General features: G+C 33.8%; 2 protein-coding genes across 18 annotated transcripts; one reads left to right on the top strand and one right to left on the bottom strand.

Annotated features, from left to right (window-relative positions):
* Positions 1-1,739: 1,739 nt before the first annotated feature.
* LOC130803264 (uncharacterized) lies at positions 1,740-5,099 on the bottom strand. 2 transcript variants are annotated; one of them, XM_057667465.1, is made up of 6 exons: positions 4,663-5,099; positions 4,209-4,334; positions 3,446-3,524; positions 3,272-3,364; positions 3,082-3,195; positions 1,740-3,001 (listed from the first exon to the last, which is right to left on the bottom strand). In XM_057667465.1, the coding sequence occupies exons 1-6, from the start codon at positions 4,875-4,877 to the stop codon at positions 2,948-2,950; spliced, it is 681 nt and encodes a 226-aa protein (XP_057523448.1). In that variant the 5' UTR covers positions 4,878-5,099; the 3' UTR covers positions 1,740-2,947. The 2 variants fall into 2 exon arrangements, with proteins under 2 accessions (XP_057523448.1, XP_057523449.1); XM_057667466.1 differs by having other exon boundaries at positions 3,082-3,177; positions 4,663-5,005.
* Positions 5,100-6,215: 1,116 nt separating this feature from the next.
* LOC130803249 (uncharacterized) lies at positions 6,216-9,787 on the top strand. 16 transcript variants are annotated; one of them, XR_009039860.1, is made up of 5 exons: positions 6,216-6,348; positions 6,459-6,493; positions 6,593-6,915; positions 7,578-7,698; positions 7,961-9,529. XR_009039860.1 is itself a non-coding variant. In XM_057667437.1 (5 exons), the coding sequence occupies exons 3-5, from the start codon at positions 6,856-6,858 to the stop codon at positions 8,234-8,236; spliced, it is 423 nt and encodes a 140-aa protein (XP_057523420.1). In that variant the 5' UTR covers positions 6,216-6,348; positions 6,459-6,493; positions 6,593-6,855; the 3' UTR covers positions 8,237-9,534. The 16 variants fall into 16 exon arrangements, 14 of the variants coding, with proteins under 14 accessions (XP_057523420.1, XP_057523419.1, XP_057523426.1 ...); XR_009039859.1 differs by having other exon boundaries at positions 6,435-6,493; XM_057667437.1 differs by having other exon boundaries at positions 6,593-6,881; positions 7,961-9,534.
* Positions 9,788-14,069: the final 4,282 nt, after the last annotated feature.

The following is a 14,069-nucleotide window of genomic DNA, read 5'->3' as shown; positions in this document are numbered from 1 at the left end:
CACAAACAAACTTTAAACGATTGTCATTTATCGCTCGGTTATTGGAATTGGGCATATAATATATCATTGGAAAGATCTTAAAGCCTAGGTTCTAATGCCGCAAATATTGCAGTTATGTGATTTTCCTATTTAAGGTTATAGCCAAAAGAGTGAACATGTATCAAATTTTTAACACAATCATATTGATTCCGCAATCATATTAATGCTCATTTTCATTGGCCATTGTAATTCGATCTTTAGTTTTAGCTTGTTTTAATTCAATGAGTGTTAGGAGAGAGTTTTTAGAGAGATATTAGAGATTAAAGGTTTGAAAAGTAACGAAGAGCAATCTTGAAAGTTCAATATTTAAGGGGTGGCGAAGTTTAATAATGTCCTTAATATATGTAATAGATTTAGCAAAGTTGATTGATATTTTTCATGAATTGATTATCCACGCATAGTACTAAGTTAATTAGATTAATTAATATTAGGAAAATTTCATGTGTTAACCCTAAATTTTCGATTTTACCACTTGATAAACAAACATTTATTTTAATCTGCATAGTACCCCGAACTTTCAACTTTTCTATGTAGTAAATAAAAAGTTAATTTCTTTTTTAAATTAAGAACTCATTTTGAACACATTTTCAAAAAACGTGTCTCATAAGTGTCACTGTGACATTTTTTTTGATGAAAAGCGTCATTATAATGGGTAATAATAACTCAGTTTTAACAAAAACCATAAAATTTTACCTACAATTTGGAAAATATAAAAGTTTAGGGTCACCATGTGAATAAAAATATGTTTGTCTACCGTGTGGTAAAGCCAAAAACTTAAGGTTACCAGGTGAAATATTCCTAATTATTATTATTATTCTGATTATTATTTAATTAACATAATTAATTAAATATAGAAAAAATAGACATTATTTATCCCAACTATTATCCATTTGCTCAAAATTATCTCAACTCATAATTGTTCCATAATAATCCTAAATACGGGGCGTACTTTTTAAAATTAACCTCAATTATTGATTTTCTTGTTATAATACATTTAATTTGGTTTTTCATAGCATAAAATCTATCAGTTAAAGTTATTTTGAGAAAATACACCTATACTTGGATTATTATAGAATAACCTATAGTTTATATTATTTTAAGCGAATGGACAATAATTGGAATTATTATTGTCTATTTTTCCTTAAATAAAAAAAACAAATGCTTTTAATTCTTTTAATTGAATGAGTAACATATACTTTTATCTTGCATGAATTAATATTAATAATATATTAATAGTATCTATAATTAAATATTTTCTATAATATGTCAAATATCATTATATATGATGAGTATGGACCAAAGCTAAGTGATTTATGATATGTGTATCATTGACATTATGTAGTTAAAAATAATCTACTTACCATTAAGCCTTTTTGTCATTTAATTTAAATTGATGTAATTATATTTCAGTTTGATATAATTATATCTCTGAGATTCAAGATTATAAGAAGATACTCCACCGTAGATGGAGATCCATGAAGGCTCAAGAAAGGTTCAAACATTTGTTATTTTATTAATCTAGGGGTCATTCTAATTCATATTTATCGCTTTATTTAATGCTTTCGTGGCATATTTTATTTATTGCAATTGTTATTTTATTTCTTCATCTAATATGTTAGAGTAATCACCAATATTATTTGAGTATAATAATAAAATGAGTCCCAAAAATAATATTGAGTTTAGTAGGACATCACTTTTAATTCAAGAATAGTAGAATGTTTTATTAAACTCAACAAAACTATTAACATAAAATTGTCGTGAGAGACTGTCTCTTCGAAAGACACATTAAATTTATAACCTAAAAAATCTAATTAATACAAATTAAAGAAAAAATAAGCACATAAGTTTAAGAAATAGTCTCTCACAAGAATAACTAAACTATTAAAAAAAAAGATTTTGAGTTTCGAAGTGAAAAGGTTGTTGTTACACCTCTTCCGGTATTCGTAAGTCCTTTAGAGAGCTCTTACACCTCTTGGACTTATGGTTAAAATCAAGCCACATGTCCTTACACTAGAATGTTCTAGACACTTGTACACTATTATAGTACCTAACACTTCACTATAATGTTCTAGGTTTTTCTAGAACAATCTAGACCCAACTAGTATTTATATGATACTTGTAGAGTGTTTTAGACTTTAACAAAACATTCAAGACAAAACTATAAGTGTTAAGAATGTTGTAGTCTCCGCTAGAACATTGTTGATACATCTAGACATTTCCGCGACATTTTATTCCTTTCAAGAATCTTTCGGACCACCATGCTTATTGTTGAGGACATAAAAAGTTGTCGCTTGACTAGTGGATGTGCTTCTAAGTTTAAGTTGTTGCTAGTAATGTAACTCACTTGTTTCTTTTGAAAATGATAATTCCATACCAGAGCCTAAGCAACCTTATAGTCGGGGGCCTATAAGCAAATGAACATCTGTTGGGCAGATGTTTCAGGTATTGCCATATCACAGATCATCCAATAAGACACTAGTGTTGCACATCAGAAATAGAAGCCTCTACTGGTTGTTTGTGTGCACACGATAAATGACATCTTGTGGACTGCAGTCATTATGTTATGGGTTTAGTAGCTGAAGTTGTTGTTAGGATTCTGTTACAATAATATGTTTTAGAGGTTGTTATAACAAACTAAGAGTTTGTTAGTTGCTGCTTTGTCCCTTATGTAAAGGCTATATATTAACAGCCTAATGAATTTGTTGTCCCAATGGACCCAACAACCAGATTCCCACAAGAGTCAATATAATCTACAACTATATATGGAAATCAAAACTTAAAAAGATGAGTCAAAATAGGGTGTAAGTAAAGTCAAAGCAATGCCAATTACCAAAAAATGCTTCAATTGTCACGCATTTTTTGTGACACTTGATGAAAGAACAAACTCTCATACACATAGATTTGATACTTAAATAGTGTATTCTGAAGCCCATCCTTTCTTCTCTAACTCTTGCCTCAACACCTGTCATCAATAACCAGTATCAACCACAACGAATCATTCTGATATAAGACATCTACTAACCAAAAACTGATGTAGCAAACCTTGATTCGTTTTCTATTCACATCGAAATCAAAACTCCCAAATCGAGATGCAGAACGGTACTCTAGAATAGACTTCTTCCCCGGAGGAAACCAGAACTCAACATCATCAACAAACTACACATCAATTCTATGCAACTCATAAATACCATGATTAGATGAACCAACATTATCAGGAAAATGCAAAACCTACCCCCATTATGGGACTTTCGTATTCCACGCGTACATAATCGTCTTTCTTCTCCATGATTTTAGGTGTAAACTTGTCTGGTTTTGTTGATTTGATCTATATATCATAATTCCTGTTAGTTAGGTTTGCATAAGACGGCCAATAGTTTTACATAGATGTTTTATAACATAAACTTACAACTTCTAGAAGCTCCTGCATTGCAACTTCTTTACTAACAGGGTTTTTGCTCCCTCTCCCTCCCTCAGGGTTATAGTTCCTGTTTATCACAATCATTCAGTACACTACAAATTAACTCAGCATTGACATTCCTATGCGACCCATGTGGTTAGTGGTACTAAATGATAATAATGGAAATAATTTATAGTGTAAAATTTCATCAAAAGTTTCATGTTATTTCCATGGTAGTGAAACTTATCAAAAAAAGATTTTTTGAATTTCTATTGTCACCTGATACCCCTTTCACAATGCAATGCATTAGAATGAATATTATGAAGACAATGAGATGATTGAAATTGGACAAGCATGATCATCAAGATAGTTAAAAGATTTTTCAACTAAAATTACACTAGATTTTCAGTCCCATTACCATCGCTTAATAACACCAACCAAACGGGCCGTTTGGTTATTGGTTTCAAATGCTAAGAATGGTTATGGTCGTTCTTGTACAATCCTTTTTTTCCACAAACTTCATTGTAATTCATTTATTACACTTTAGGAATTCCTCAACTTCTAATCAGTTCATAGCAGAGGTTTTGCACATCACTATTCACTATGAACCTCTCATTTTCAATACTTGATAACTTTAAATATAGTACCTATTAGCCATGGAGCTTATAACATATTGTTTCATGACAAAATTCTTTATCACATGGTCTTATCTTAAAATGCATTGCTGAGTATAAATGTGTGAATCAAATTAGAGAAAGATAGAATCAGTTACCAAGGAGGGGCATAATGGTTGAGGTCAGAGGTACTTTCAGAGGTGGAAATACAATTATTAGTAGCAGGACATAGAGCTAAGGAAGGTGGGCTCTTTTGCACTCCCAAATAACTTGGTTTAGTTCCACTGCATATTTATTAACAAAATCATAATAATAATAATAATAATAATAATAATAATAATAATAATAAATAATAATAATAATATAAAATTTAAATTGATTTTGTTGGGATGGCCCAAATCAACAGATTAGCATTTCCTCTCAAGAATCTAGTACATTTAGCTAATCAATCTCAAATCTGAGTTGAATATAAAGTACAAACTCCAATTTAATAACAGGTATTGATTTACAAATCGATAACAAAACATATGAATAGTGAGAGTGCTAAATCTGTGGTACTTAATTCAATTATCAACAAATTGGGAATTTTGACAAAACGTTTAAAGGAAATACCTGAAATGGAAAATAGCTCCAAGTGTAGCAAGCTCACTGCTTCTAAGAATCAATTCTCTTCTGTTGATTGGATCATTGAGCTTCTTCTTCTGCGGCTCCTCTTCGCAAGAAAGACTGCAGAGAGGTGGAGAGAAGTTCATAATTTGATGGGTTTTCTGCTGAATGATATTTTTGGGATTATATTGGTAACTCATTGAATACGCCATTGATGCCATTCTTACCAGCTTCAACCTCGTCTCTCTCGTGTCCGCTTGAGTGGTTCAGACTTGTGTTGAATTCTTGGGTAAACAAAATGACCGACCCACTAGTCACCACTCTCATAATCCCTTTCATTTTGCTTCTATACGAAGGACTTAATTAATTAACTATACTCTATTTTTTTCAAACTAGTTGGTGGAGTACGCGCATAGTTTAAGTATTCGTAGATAAGAATTAAGAAGGGCTTAATTTCTGTGTATATTCATTAACAGGGATTATAATTGTTTATATATACATAGACTTTCCTTAATCTACGTTTGCTATAATTATAGAAATAATTGATCTTATTTCCTAAAGATGATTACAATATATTCTTATTTCTTAAATTAACTTTATTCACTAACTCTTCCCCTTAAGTTGGGTTGTGGGGTCTTCAACACCCAACTTGAACAATGTTTCTTCAAAGGTTTGAGCTGTAACAGCTTTGGTTAGAATATCAGCAAGTTGATCTTTGGATCTTACGAACGAAAGGCTCATCACCTTTGCTTCTAGATTACCTTTGATGAGATGTCTATCAATTTCCACATGCTTGGTTCGATCGTGTTGAATCGGATTCTCAGATATACGAATTGCTGCCATGTTATCACAATAAAGTCTACAGCTCCTCTAAGGTGTAAATACTAGCTTCGAAAGTAGCTTTCAGAGCCATAGTATCTTAGTAATCCCCTTTGCAATTTCTCGAAACTCTACTTCTACACTGGGCATCGCCACAACTTTCTGTTTCTTACTTCTCTAAGTAACTGAATTTCCTCCGACCAAGGTGAAGTATCCAAAGGTAAACTTCCTACTATCTCAATCACCATCCCAATCTGCATCTGGTAAAGGCTTGAAGATCTAGATGACCATTTTTCTTGAACACAACTCCTCTTCTGGGGGTTCTCTTTTAATACCTCAAGATCCGATAAAGTGCTCCCAGATGTTGAACTTGAGGTCTGTGCATGAATCTGATAACAATACTGTATATGCCAACTCTGGACAAGTATGAGAGAGATATATCAATTTTCCCACCAGCCTATGATATTGAGTCTGGTCAATAGCTTTGGCTCCTTCAATTGTTTGAAGTCCATAATTCATCATCATAGGGGTATCCGCCGGTTTGCAGTCCAACATACCCACTTCTGTTAATAGATCAAGAATGTCACTAGTAAAAAAAGTTTCATTTGTAACTCTTATTTGTATCTTTCTTTAAAATAAAAGATACAAATAAACAGTATTTGTATCGTTTAATTAAACTAAAAATACAAATAATATATTATTTGTATTGTTTGTAAGATAAACGATAAAAAAAATGAGCCGCCCGATTTTTATTTTGCTTAAATTGAAATTACAAGGCGCGATTTTTCGGCATGTTGCCTACGATTTCTTGGCTCTTGCACCTCCATTCTTGCGCTTCAGTTGTTTATTCGTACGTGAAGAAAAAATATGGCGGTACAAATTCGTTTCTTCTGATTTTTTCAATTCCTCTTTTGATTATTGATCTAAGTTTCTCAATTCCTCTTTTGATATCAATTTAGGGTTTAAATTCCTCTTTTTGTTAGGGGTGTTTGCTTATTCAAGAAAGTTAGGGTTTAGGGTAAGTTTTCCTCTTCCTCCTCTCTTGTTTCTTCTTCATCTGGTCTTATTTGCTAGATTTTTTGATTCTATTTCTTCTGTTCGCAAATTATTCATCAAGATGTGAAATCATCCAACATTCTCCTGAACGAGAAGCTTAAGGCCAAAGTTGCTGATTTTGGATTTGCGAAAGTTTGTCCATCTGAGGGTTATTTAAATTAATGTAAAGGGACTGTTGGATATCTTGATCCAGAGTACATGAAAACCTATCAACTTACCCCGAGAAGTGATGTTTGCTCTTTTGGGATTTTGGTTATCAAAGTTCTGACTGGATGTTGTCTCGAGGAATCTCGAAACACTGATTGAAGAGAAAGTAACCATTAGATGGGTGACTTTTTATCTGCTAGAAGGTTTTTATGCTCTTTTTTGGTTTTAATAGTGTAGGTAACTCCAATTTCGAAATTTTCACTACATTTTATGTAGGATGAAATATATTGTGTATGAATAAATGTAATCTATGATAAATGAGAATAGTGTACTCTGAATCTTAAATTTTTCCAGTAAGCAATTTGTTTTAACCATGTTTTAATTCTTTTTTACAATGCATTTGTAAGGAATTAGTGAAGTTGTCCTTGTGCAACTTTAAGTGTATGTTAGTTAAAATCTTGTTGTATATAAGGTAGTTGCTTGTTGTGCAATGAGGTGTCAATATATGCTTAGTTTTCTTAAATGTATAAAAAAAATACCTTAGTCCAAGTTTAATTAGCATTTCCTTGATCATGTTTGGTATAATGATGTTATTATCTATAATGTTCTTTAAGTGACAATTGAAGTGAACAAGTAAATAATAGAAGATTATGATTATTCTCTCCTAATTTGCATATAGGTGTAATCTGTAAACCTCATTATATAGAGTTTATATGTAAGTGTTTTGTCTCTATTTTTCTAGTAAATGGTTCAGGGGTATTTGGACTTTTATTAATCCTGTTGTGTTCTTCATTGTCCTGTCGGCTTTGTTTCTATTTCTGCTGGTTCTGTTTAGCTCAGGGATACTACTACTTGGTCTGTCTGTGTTGATGATTCTGTTTGCTGGGTGCTGAGTGCAGTTGTGTGTTCTGCTGGTTCCCTGCTATGCTGTTTGTTCTGCTGCCCCGTTGGAAGTCTGTTCTGCAAGTATTGGGTTCGCTTGATGTGATGCTGCAAGCTGATTTTTTTGATCCCTTCTGTGTAAGTCTTGAGTCATGTCGGTTTTCCGACTCACTGATTGGTGTTATCTTAGTGGATATTGAAATGTGGTTGCTTGTAGTTTGTGCATGATCTTCATTTGCTCGTTTGTCATTCACAAATAAACCTCTTTATTGATTACTCAAAGAACAAATCAATAATGTTATCATAGCCTCCTGATTGTGTTAGGTTGTCAACCCAGTTTTTGACATTGCGATACTAAATTGTATGATTCTGATGTTCCTTGTTTGGCATAATTTTGCAGGCAATGGGACAAGAAAACAGACAAAATGCAGTTCAAGTAGTAAAGAAATTACTTTCAGATGAGGGTTGGATAGGTCTTTATAGAGGACTAGGTCCTCGATTCTTCAGCATGTCTGCTTGGGGAACGTGCATGATACTAGCTTATGAATATATCAGTTTGTATTCATATCTCACACTTCAAATACTAGGGAGATGTTTCCAAAGTGGCGTTCAATGCTGCCAACACAATTTTTTGTCAGTAGGACGACATTCCACCGAAATATTTGGCAGCCGTTAATACCGCCTTGGAAAAATCTTCGCCCTATTCCTTTTCCTAGATAAGATACTCTAACGAACCAGCCGTGTACTTCAACCTGATCAATTTGTTGTTTTTCTATGTGATCTGACATTGCCTTTTGCTTTAAAAAACTCTGATTCTAGTTCGTCATCATGCAAGTGTCATGTCTTTTAATGGCTTAGTTTTGCAAGTAAATTGTTTATAGATATTACATGACAACGATGGTTAAAATTAATTATGATGCTAAAATTAGTTAGACAATATATACGTCTTAAGATGGAAAGTAATGTTACTTCTAGGGATGGCAATGGGTATTGGACCCGACCCGGATCCGTTTTCACGGATCTGGGTCCAAAAAAATTGGACCCGTCGGATCCGGATCGGGTCCGGATCCGTTTAAATTTCACGGGTCCGGATCCGGATCTGAGAAAAATACCCAGACCCGGACCCGCGGATCTGGAGGACCCGTTTTTTTTTTTTTTTAAAATTTTAAATATATATTAAGATTTAAAACTCTATCCCCTCCCTCACAGTCTCACACTCACTTCCCTCAGGCCTCACGCAGTCATTCACGCAATCACGCCCCATAACCCATTCCTTCGAATCTTCGATTAGCAGTCAGCCAGTCGCAGACTCGCAGTCACTCACAAAGTCGAGCACTCTCAGTCACCGGAGGCGGCCACCGCTTACTCTCAGTCACAAAGTTGAGGGTTCTGATTGGTGCTATACAAGGAAGGAAATGATGTAGTGTTAGGGATGTTATTATTATTACTTATATTTTGTAGATTATCAGAGATTTTATTTTCAAAATCCCAATTCATCAAATGGGGTTGAGTTTTAGAAGCTTCTGGAACCAAAAATGGGATTGTTTGGGTGTTTATAAGAGATTTTTGGAGGGTTTGATTGAACCCTTCAGATTGAGTTAATTTAGTCTTGTTGGGTGTTTAATCAATGATTGAACCAAATGATAAGTATTAGTATTGAACCATAAAGGGAAAAGTTGATCTCTTTGGTTTGGGTTTGGATGGTGATGATCTAGGGTTTCTTGTTTAGTAGAAGATGAAGAAAGAGGCCTAAAAATGGAGGAAAAAAAAAATCATAACTGGACCCGTTTTGGACCCGGATCCGGTATTGGATCCGCAGTATCCGCGGATCCGGATATGGGTCTTGCAAAACTGGACCCGCGGATCCGGGTCCGGATCTGGATCCTGTTCTAGAAAACGGATCTGGATCCGGGTCCACCTGGACCCGGTCCAGATCCGACCCGTTGCCATCCCTAGTTACTTCTTCTTGATGAATTTGTTTAGTACTTATGTTTCCAACATATTTTCTTTCTATAGTTGCTCTTGTAATCATGTCTTAACTTGCAAATTCTACTTGAAGTTGTTTGTTGCTTAAAGCTGCTGTTCTAAGATTGCCTATAACTTAAGGGTTTCTTACAAGCTTTTAACAATGAACAAAGGAAAGAACAATGAAGGGAATGTTAATGGTGAATTTCGAATAGAAGGGAGACTGATTTTTTTGTTATTTTTATGTTAGTTTCGAACAGAAACAAAAGGAAACGACAATGGCTAACTCAATACTCACTATAAATCCATGTAGCAAGTAAGGAGGCTCTTAAGGCACAATTGTATTCGTCAATTACACTAAGCATAAGAATTTTTACAAATACGACTCTAATTCAAGAATCATACAAACAACGACAGTTTGAAACAACGCTGTTTCGGGTTTTTCTTTATCATTAATTTCTAAACTATATATAAAGGAAAGCAAAAACGAAAGAAAACTACTAAAAAACCGACTAGGAAACCATGGGCTAATGGCCGGTCATGAAACGTGTGGTAGTTACCACTTTGGTCGATTGTAACCTCTTGGTAACCGCCTCCTATGTGTCTATTCTGTCAGTAACTTCTCACGTAACTTCCGTCCCATGATTTATTACTTACAAAACCGAAAATAACTTCTAGTAACTTGCATAAAAACCGAAAATAACCAACAAAAATTTCTGATCTTTATTATTGCTTACATGAAATAAGTACCTAGATAATATGGACTAAAAGGACTTTAAAGATGATGACTTTGAGCATGCATTTCACACGCCTCGTAACATGCTGAAATTACTTCCTTGTTGTGCCGTTGACTTGATTTTCGTCTTTGTTTTCTTCTTGAACTTGTAATTCCATACTTGCTTACGGCCTTTAGAATGCTTAAAATAACATGACATTTTTAAACTAAACAACTAACACGTAAACTTAAAAGGTTCGACTCTCATAAATACAAATTAAAAACACAAACTAAAAGCTATTAAAGAAAATTAAAAGCTAGAAAAGACTTGAATTAGAGATGGTCTTTGAAGGGTGGATTGAATGATTGCTTGTTGTGTGAGGAAGGTGCGCCCATGCAAACATTGTTGAGGATGAACATTGCAATTAAGATTGAGTGATGGCTTGATTTAATCCACACGAAAGGTGCCCTTGTATGATGTTGCCGATTTCTCTGGATAAAACAAGCCATGATTAAAATTTCCTTCCAATTTTGAAATATTTATGGACCTTGATTTGCAACATTCTCTCCTTCTTTTGAAAAGTTTGTCCTCAAACTTAAAAGTGTTGGAGATAAGAAGAACAAGTATGACTTAAACTCTTTAATTCTACACTATCATGAACTCCTTGATATAATGCAACACTTGATTCATATAGAACCTCCACCGGAAAGTGGATATTTAACTACATCTTGCTTTGAATCGTCTTCCTCTAGGCTGACAATAGAAGTTTGTTTATGGTGTACTTGGATTTTGCCTTCTACCACTTTTGGTACTTGGCTTTGTGTAGGCTTAGTACACATCTCCGTCATGTTCTCAAACTTTTGAGTACGCTTAGCAAAACTAATGTGATGCGCATAAAAGAGTGCGATTCCCATTTCAACATTATCAACATAATCTTCGAATATTCGTTATTCATAGTATGCTGGGCTGATCCAATAGGAATTCACGCAATAGTAACGTGTATGCCCAAACCCTAGACATTTAGAACACCTTATTGACTGAAAGATTGAAAAAAATAAGATAAATAAACAATTTAATTCCGAATATAAGATTCGGGAAAACTTATGTCCCAAAATAAGCTTCCGTACATCCAAGCCTAGCCTCGGGTAAGTCGCTGTTAGTAACAGCGAATGAGGAGAAAAAAAAAATTAAAAAGTCCTAAGTCGCTGTTAGTAACAGCGACTTAAAAAAAATTTTTTTTTTTATTTTATTTTTAATAGTAGTGAACGTGGGAGTTGGGGTACAATTGAGGTACAATTCTCATACAACAGCAGCAGTAGAAAGAAGAGAAAAAGTGAAAAGAAAAAGGAGGTAGAACAACTGAAAAAGAAGAAGAAGAAACCATTGATGGGATTGAGAATTAAGAGGTGTAGAAGGATCTTGAAGACTAGCAAAAAGAGGATGAGGTACAATTCGGATTTGGATTTGATTTGAATTTCTGGGTTTGTTGGAATGAATTCTTGTTGAAGGAAGGAAGAACTGATGAAGGAAGGGATTGTGAGATCTGAGACTGGAAATGAAGGAAAGGAAGAAGAAGGTAACAGGTGGATGTACGGACTGACGCTACTCTTTATTAATCTTCGTTTAAAAAAAAAAAAATTTTTTTTTTAAAGTCGCTGTTAGTAATAGCGACTTAAGGAATTGACTGGTCAACTCCTTAAGTCGCTGTTACTAACAGCGACTTAGGACTTTTTAATTTTTTTTTCTCCTCATTCGCTGTTACTAACAGCGACTTACCCGAGGCTAGGCTTGGATGTACGGAAGCTTATTTTGGGACATAAGTTTTCCCGAATCTTATATTCGGAATTAAATTGTTTATTTATCTTATTTTTTTCAATCTTTCTTATTGACTCACAATCGTTTCTTTTGAAACAAATGTCCTCCCACCTCCTGATTTCAGAATTTTTTTCCTCAGAATTCATTTTACGCAGTTGAAAAGAAACTTCCTAGTTTAATAGCAAATAAAATCATAAAATTCTGAAATTTTACAGGTAGCTAGATCTCGAAAAAATACCCAAAATGAAGAAAAGAATTTTGCAATTTGGATATCGGACGAGGAAGTTATGGCCTGTCGTAGTTGGAGGCAAAATCTGTATTACAGGTACAGTTTCCGTTTTGGGTTTTCGATTGCGTTTTCTCCAAGGATAAAGCTGGCTCTGAGTCCAAAATGTTGTAAGATTGTCTATAACTTAGGGGTTCTTACAAGCTTTTAACAATTAACAAAGGAAAGAACAATGAAGGGAATGTTAATGGTGAATTTCGAATGGAACAGAGACTGATTTTTTTGTTGTTTTTATATTAGTTTCGAACAGAAACAAAAAGGAATGATAATGGCTAACTCAATACACACTGTAAATCCATATAGCAAAGTAAGGAGGCTCTTAAGGCACAAATGTATTCGCCAATTACACTAAGCATAAAAACTTTTGCAAATACGACTCTGATACAAGAATCATACAAACTGCGAGAGGCTAAAACAAAGCTGTTTCGGGTTTTTCTTTATCATTAATTCATCTGTAAAAACGTAATACATTCTGAACTATATATAAAGGGAAGCAAACTACGAAAGAAAACTACTAAATAACCAACTAGGAAACCGTGGTTAATGGTCGGCCATGAAACGTGTGGCAGTTACCACTTTGGTTGGTTGTAACCTCTTGGTAACCGCCTCCTATGTGTCCATTCCGTAAGTAACTTCTCACGTAACTTTCGTCCCATGATTTAATACTTACAAAACCGTAAATAACTACCTAAAATAACCAACTAAAATTTCTGATTTTTTTTATTGCTTACATGAAATAAGTACCTAGCTAATATGGACAAAAAGGACTTTGAAGATGATGACTTTGGGCATGCATTCCACACGCCTAAAATGGCACTTAACTTGCTGAAATTACTTCCTTATTGTGCCTTTGACTTGATTTTTGCTTTGTTTTCTTCTTGAACTTGTACTTCCATACTTGCTTATGGCTTGCTTAAAATAATATGACATTTTTAAACTAAACAACTAACACATAAACTTAAAAGGTTCGACTCATAAACACAAATTAAAAACACAAACTAAAAGTTGGTAAATAAAATTAAAAGCTAGAAAAGACTTGAATTAGAGATGGTCTTTGAAGGGTGGATTGAATGATTGCTTGTGTGAGGAAGGTGCGCCCATGCAAACATTGTTGAGGATGAACATTGCAATTAAGATTGAGTGATGGCTTGGTTTAATCCACACGAAAGGTGCCCTTGTATGATGTTGCCGATGTCTTTGGATAAAACAAGCCATGATTAAAATTTACTCCCAATTTTGAAATATTTGTGGACCTTGATTTGCAACAGTTGCCCAACAAGACTCTATCGAGGCTGCTAGCGAAGGTTATGCACAAGCGCAGAATGTGTGCACTGAGCTGTAACAATGTACAAAAGGTTTCTGCAGTTTTAGTTTTTAGAATCAGAAAGGAATCAATGTTGATCTTTTTTTGTGTACACCCACTTGTAAAAAAACTCTCATTTGTAAATGTAATTTTGTACAAGCAATAGTAGTACTGCTTTTCGATCACATTTGATCATATATTATAGCCTCGAATGACCTCAATAAATATATATTATATTAATCTCTAGTCGATATAGATATATAGGATTATATATTTATTTTTAATTTAAAAAAAGGTCATTTGTATCTAAGGTTCAAACAAAGGATACAAATAACACTTATTTGTATCTTTGATTTTCAAATGATACAAATAATGTATTATTTGTAACCCTTTTGTTAGTAACCCCCAATATAGGATACAAATA

This window comes from Amaranthus tricolor, chromosome 16 (genome assembly GCF_026212465.1).
Source record: "Amaranthus tricolor cultivar Red isolate AtriRed21 chromosome 16, ASM2621246v1, whole genome shotgun sequence".
Lineage (NCBI taxonomy): Eukaryota > Viridiplantae > Streptophyta > Magnoliopsida > Caryophyllales > Amaranthaceae > Amaranthus > Amaranthus tricolor.
The sequence above is the reverse complement of the archived record's forward strand: the minus strand, read 5'-3'. Positions and strand labels throughout refer to the sequence as shown.

What these genes read in the sequence shown, in the direction of transcription:
- LOC130803264 (XM_057667465.1), bottom strand. Translation starts at nt 4,877, where the DNA reads ATGGCATCAATGGCGTATTCAATGAGTTACCAATATAATCCCAAAAAT. An exon ending in ACGAAAGTCCCATAATGGGG is followed by an intron (nt 3,196 to 3,271) that starts GTAGGTTTTGCA and finishes ATTGATGTGTAG; the next exon opens with TTTGTTGATGATGTTGAGTT. An exon ending in TGAATAGAAAACGAATCAAG is followed by an intron (nt 3,002 to 3,081) that starts GTTTGCTACATC and finishes TATTGATGACAG; the next exon opens with GTGTTGAGGCAAGAGTTAGA.
- LOC130803249 (XM_057667432.1), top strand. Translation starts at nt 6,856, where the DNA reads ATGGGTGACTTTTTATCTGCTAGAAGGTTTTTATGCTCTTTTTTGGTT. An exon ending in TCTTTTTTGGTTTTAATAGT is followed by an intron (nt 6,912 to 7,577) that starts GTAGGTAACTCC and finishes TGCTGAGTGCAG; the next exon opens with TTGTGTGTTCTGCTGGTTCC. An exon ending in ATTTTTTTGATCCCTTCTGT is followed by an intron (nt 7,699 to 7,960) that starts GTAAGTCTTGAG and finishes ATAATTTTGCAG; the next exon opens with GCAATGGGACAAGAAAACAG.